The 6,521-nt window shown below is 35.9% G+C and overlaps 1 protein-coding gene across 1 annotated transcript; it reads right to left on the reverse strand.

Annotated features, from left to right (window-relative positions):
* Nucleotides 1-358: 358 nt before the first annotated feature.
* On the reverse strand, nt 359-1,417 carry LOC136234163 (VQ motif-containing protein 4). Its single transcript, XM_066023946.1, has one exon. It carries the CDS (start codon nt 1,321-1,323, stop codon nt 517-519), a length of 807 nt encoding a protein of 268 aa, XP_065880018.1. The 5' UTR covers nt 1,324-1,417; the 3' UTR covers nt 359-516.
* Between the last annotated feature and the right edge of the window lie 5,104 nt (nt 1,418-6,521).

A 6,521-nucleotide genomic window follows, 5' to 3' on the forward strand; every position in this document is an offset into this window, starting at 1 on the left:
TCTTGGGATTTTTCCTCATTCCATTAAAATTTAGATAAATATTCGTTTTCAGAAATCTTGGACGGACAAAATTCATGCTAAAAAACCGTTATTTTCTAGATTAAGAACATTATAATTCTAAGGTTTTGAAACTTTTTTTCTTAATTGTTATACAAATTTGTGTAATTTCATAGTTTATAAATCAATAATTGCATTGATCGTCTGTAAATTTATTCCTGTCTAAAAATGACTAAAAATTTGCAATGACAAGTCAAATCAAAATCCTCTTTTGCCTTTTCTGAACTTTCCCAGCTACCAAACACTAGAAAGAAAATTTCGTTTTCCAAGAAAATTGTAAATAACGAACTAAATTATACAATTGAAGCAAAAGATGATCCGATTCTCTGCAAATATTCAACATTACAATATTATATTTTCCTCTTCCATAATCATAATCATCAATGCCAACAATAAATTATATAAAAATCTTACACAGAAAAAAATTATGTAAATTTTTTTTAGAAAAAAGGCATTTATTCAAGATGAAGGGTTTGCGGAACCTGAAACTCTAGGAGACGTGACGGGGAAGAGCGGCAATAACCGTGGCTCCGCTTCTCTCGGCGTGGAAGCCGGAGACGGATGTAAGAAGAATCCTTTCTCTTTGATTGCTTTCTCCTCCGCATCAGTATCCATTAAATCACAAATCCGACTGATATTGTTGCCGGAGTTATTTAAAGGACTATAACAGTGAGCGTAATTTGTTGCTCCAGATCGATCAAACGGGTCAGGAATCAACGGAGTAACCGGACTAAGAACGAGCGCCGGAAAGTCCAGAATGCTCGGAGAGAGGATCTCGTGTTTCCTCGGGGAGAAACCTGAACTCGGCGGCGCAAAAATCGGGTTGAGTGGGTTGATCTTGAGGTTCTTGAGTGAGTTTCTTCGCTCATAGAGCTTGAATCCAGACGATTGATTCTTCTTAGGCATGGATTTAACCGGAGGGATATTATGAGAGTGAGAGTGAGATTTCGATGAATTCTCAGCGGCGGCGGCCGCCGCAGAGGAGGAAGCGTTAGTAGGTTTAGGAGATCCGGTTAACATTTGAACCACTTGTTTAAAAGAGGAGGTATCTGCTTGAACGAAGGTAGTCGGGTAGGGGTTAGTGGATTCGGATCTGGTAATAGGTTTAGGAGAAAGAAGCTGCTGCGGCGGCGGCGGAGGAGGATTGCCGCCGTGGAAACCATTAGCGGAGGTGCTGCAACTGCTGCTGGTGCTGCTATGGCTGTTTGGTGAAGGGAGGAGGGATTGTGTGGTGTAGGCCTCATGGTGCTTCTGTAAGGTCTCCATTGATGAGTGTTTTGGGAGTGTTGAAGCTCAGGGGAGGAGGAGGAAGAAGATGAAGAGATGATATGAAAGGACTTTGTTACTTTCTTAGGTTTGGTAAGAAATGTTTTGGTAGGGACAAAGTTTCTTCTTTACTCTTTATCTCCACTCGCTGTCATTGTCTGTGAATCACACCCGCTTATTTTTATTCTTTTTATAAGTGGACTTGGATTTATTATTTTTTTTTTTTCACAATTCGGAATATCAAATATAGTCTCTTGATTTTCTAAATTTTTATTATACATTAATTGTCTTTTAAACGTTTTAAATGTTGTTAATAGCTCATAAATAGTTATTAATTTTTCATTTAAAACAATTATTAGTTACTACATCTTAAGTTTCTCCAAACATTTACTATCTAATGTTTGGAGTCAAAACGTTAAAAACGAGCTTTAAAAGAAACTATTTAAAGCAGTGAAATCATTTTGAGATAATTAAACAACGTGTTTATTAATTAAAATCAAGTAATTAAGTAAATATTCGATAAAACCCTTATCTTAAATATCTGAAGGAAAATTCAAAAAAAATAAAAAAAATATCTGAAGGAGAACTAGAGATCTAAGAAATAGATTTAATAAGTAATATAGCATTTATCTTATATTAGGTAAAAAGGATTTAGCAAGAAAGAAAAGAGAAAGAGATAATGTTAGTATAGCTTGTAGAAACAAAGGATGACTAGCTATTTTTTTTTTGTCCTTGTGAGATTTTGAGATTTTTTTATTTTTTTTAATGAAATTTAGTTTATGTATTAAAATTATAAATTAGAATAAGATAAATTTAACAATTTTGATATTTTTGACACATTAAATAATCTTTATTATGAGAAAAAAATAAAATCCATTTATTAGCAAACGATTTAAAGCAGTCAAATAGTTTTGAGAAAACTAATCATACTTGTTAAGTAAAATCAAATAATTAAATAAAGGATCGATCAAAGACAAAAAGAAGTATGTATCTTAAAAGTTCTCGAGAAATGGATTTAATTAAGGCTGTGCATCGGTTTAAAACCGAATCGAACCGAACCGAATTTACCGAATATCGAAATATCTAAAAATCTTGTACCGAACTGAACCGACGTAAGAACATAAACCAAACCGAACCGATTTTTTTCGGTTCGGTTTAGTTTTTCCCGAATTAACCGAATTATATAAAACTTTACAAATAAGCTAAAAGGCACAAAGCTTTAATTCATATACTAATAGTTATATTAAATGTTTTTTTAAGGTAAATAGGTGTTAGATTAGAATTTAATGGTTATATTAAATTCAAACGTAAGGTAAATAGATGTTAGATTAGAATTTAATGGTTATATTAAATGTTTTTTTTTAGAATCATAAATTCAAAAATTAGATAGGTGGTGTGTATAAATTTAGGAAGGATTATAATTTTTTTTCCAACTATACATGTTTTATACAACATAGTAGCAACTAATCGGTACGGTTCGGTTATTTCGGTTTTTATTAGAAACCGAATCGAACCGAACCGAAAACCGATATTCACCAAAATAACATACCAAATCCGAACCGTATAATAATAAAACCGAACCGAAAAACCGAACAGTGTCGGTTTGGTTCGATTTTACAGTTTCAAACCGCATAATGCACAGCCCTAGATTTAATAAGTAATATAACATTCACCTTATATTAGGCAGAAAGTGCTTAACAAGATGTTAGAATGTTTTGTAAGCAGAACTAGTTATTTCTTATCCTTTTTTATTTTTTTTAATGAAATTTAGTTTATATATTAAAATTATAAAGTAATTTCAAATTATATAAAAATAATAATAAGTAATTACAAAAAATAATAATTATATTAATTATATTTTTTCTTTTATAAATTTTAAAAAAATGAATTATAACTATCTTATTTTTTTTAATACGGTTTATGATATACTTTTAAATTTTATTAATTGAATATTTTTTAAGAAAATAATAAAATTTTGAAGCTTTTAGTATGTTGGTTGAGAGCTTACCTATAACTGTAGAGATCATGGGTTCGAATCAAATTGGGATGGGTTAGGGGTTTTCCTTTCTATTTAATGTAATTTTTCTTTGTTTAATGTAAATACATTGTGCATAATTTTAAAAAAAATTAAAAATAAATTAAAATATGATGATAGGTCAAAAATTATTTATCTGTAATGTTTTTTGGATAAAAATTGGGACGAGACAGAACAAGGGCGGGGTGAGCACCCATGGCCCATGAACTGTCAAACCCTCAATATATTAATAAAAGGAAAAAATAAGTGTTTGAACAAGAAGATAGGAAGGAGAACAAATAAAAAGAAAGTGGGAGGAGAAAAGTTCAGAGAAATCAAGAGAAACGCATTTGTGAAATATTACAAATGTCATCATTGATAAACCTGTGCCAAAAAGCAGAAGCGGAAGGCCACCAATTGATCACTGAAGAAGAAACCCCAAACTTAGCCAAAGCATCAGCAACTCTATTTCCTTCCCTAAAGATGTGAGAAAAGAGAATGTTCATTCTAGAGCAAATACTGAGACAGTGCAACCATTCTTGTCGAATACTCTAAGGAACATCCATGGAACGATGTTTAAGCAGATTAACTACGTATATTGAGTCTGACTCAACCCAAAGCTGATGCCAATTTTTCTCCCAACCAAGTTCAATTGCAAAAATAGCGGATCTCAATTCAGCCATATAAGCAAAAGAAGGAGGGGTAGAAAAAGCAAAACAACCTTTGGGAAAACCTCGATAGTTGCAAAAAATACCTCCCGCTCCAGCCTCGTCAGGAGTGCCAAAAGCAGAGCCATCTACATTGACTTTAACCCAACCCGGAGGAGGTTTAAGCCAATGGACCGGAATAATGTTGGGAGCAGAAGGCAGCCTAGGAGAAGCCAGAAGACGGAATAAGATAACAGCATCTCTCCGCGAAGAGCAAAAACCTTTAGAAGAGGCAAAGGATTCACGAATCATTCGAAATAGGTTGATCTTCGAGTGTTGGATAGAAGGAGAAACATTCTTAAAGATTGCTTCATTCCGACAATGCCAGATTTCCCAGATGCAAGTGACCGCGGCAACACGCCAGATTGTCGACACCTGGGAGCCAAAATGAATGCTACGAAGATTGCTGAAGAAATGGATGAATTGGGCATGTCGAGGTAAAGAGCAATCAAAATGAATCTCAAGGGCCCTCCAAAGCGAATCTGCAAAAGAACAACTAATAAATAAATGGTTAATGGACTCAGCATCCCTGCCACAAAGAGCACAACAAGAGGCAATGGAGAGTCCAAGGCGCTGCAGGAGGTCGTGAGTCGGAACTCGGCCATGCAAAACCCTCTAGAAAGTAAATGAACGAGAATGTGGAGTGTGAGTATTCCAAACAAATTTATACCAGTCCACCGAGGAGGAACTAGGACTGATAACAGAATAGTATTCTTTGGCAGAGAAAGTACCCTTCGCAGAGGGTTGCCAAGCGCAGAAATCAATAACATCCCTACCCCGGTGAATAGATTGAATACTATCTTGAACAACCGAAGGTAGAGTACCTAATTCAAGCCACTCCGAATTTACCAAAAAGTCATCAACAGAATTATAGCGCGAACGCTTTTCTTGAAGATCAAGACCCAATCTGTCCACCACTGATGGAATTATCCACCGATCAGTCCAGAAATTGAGCTTAGAAGACTGGCCAATCCACCAAAAGGTCTGGTCCCAAATGGAAGAATAAACAAATTTACAAGAAGACCAAATCGAGGAAGGAGAATGGTAGCTTTAGGCAAACCAGAGCCAGCCATAAATCTAGATTTCATCAGAGAAATATCAAAATTGGTGCCTTGAATTAGATCCCAACACATCTTACCCAAAAGAGCCTGATTAAAGATCCTAAAGTCCTTAATGCCCAATCCTCCACCCTCCAAGCTTTTGCAACAAGTTTGCCAACGAACCGTGATTAGCTTCCTGATCAATACAGCCCGTCCAAAGGAAGTTCCTAACACTTCTATTAAGTTTATTCAACAATCCCACTGGCCACTTATAGATCAAGAATGAATGAACCAGAGATCTAGTAATAGCAGACTTAATTAGAGTTAAACGCCCTGCAAAGGATAAAGAGCTACCTTTCCACTTGCTAAATTAAGAGAGGAATTTATCTGCAAGGCTACTGAGATGACGAGCCCTTGGAGATCCAATAAATAGAGGGACTCCTAAGTAACTGAAAGGGAGAGACTCCAAGCCGATACCAAGACAGTGAGCAAGACGAACCCTCCTCGGCTGACTCACATGTGAACCAAAAAAGACAGCAGATTTGTCCCAACTAACCTGCTGACCGGAGATCAGTCCATAGAACCGGAAAAAAATCCTTGAGTGCATGCAAGTTGCTCAAGGAAGCCACTCCAAAAATGAGCATGTCATCGGCAAAAAGAAGATGAGAGGGGAAAGGATTCCCACCAGAATAATACATAGGAGAATAAATAGCCTCCCTCACCATTTTAGCAAGCCAACGAGATAAAAAATCTTCAACAATGTCAAACAGAAGAGGAGAGAGGGGATCCCCTTGTCTAACTCCTCTAGAACAAGAAAAGTAACCCTTTGGAGAACCATTAATCATCACAGAAATACGAGCGGGTGCCAGAATGTGAAGGATCCAATCCCTGAAAGTGATAGAAAAACCAAAGGCATCCAGCACAGCCAAGAGGAAGTTCCAATCTAAAGTATCAAAAGCCTTACGAATATCAATTTTTTAGGCCATGTGTCCTCCAAAACGTTTTCTGTCAAGCATATTAACTCCCTCAGAAGCTAAGGTAATGCACTGATGAATGCTTCTACCTTTAAGGAAACCATACTGGTTGGGAGAAACAATTCTTGTAGCAATAACTGCAAGGCGATCAGGAAGAATTTTTGAGATAATTTTGAAACCAAAGTTACTCATCACAATTGGACGAAAGTTCTCAATTCTGCCATCTTCAGCAACTTTAGGAATTAGAGCCATAATACTAAAGTTTAAACCAGGCAGGATGCAACCATGATCAAAGAAAGCCTGAACCATATTGGAAACATCATGCCTAACAATATCCTAAAAGGAACGATAAAAAGTTCCCCCAAAACCATCAGGACCAGGGGCACTATCAGGATCCATGGAAAAGACTGCAGCTTTAATAGCTTCAAAGGAGGGTTTAGAAATTAAGTCCTCATTTTCCAAA

The sequence above is a fragment of the Euphorbia lathyris genome, chromosome 6 (genome assembly GCF_963576675.1).
Source record: "Euphorbia lathyris chromosome 6, ddEupLath1.1, whole genome shotgun sequence".
Lineage (NCBI taxonomy): Eukaryota > Viridiplantae > Streptophyta > Magnoliopsida > Malpighiales > Euphorbiaceae > Euphorbia > Euphorbia lathyris.

Excerpts from the sequence above, each read along its gene's own strand:
- LOC136234163 (XM_066023946.1), bottom strand. The coding sequence starts at position 1,323 with ATGGAGACCTTACAGAAGCACCATGAGGCCTACACCACACAATCCCTC.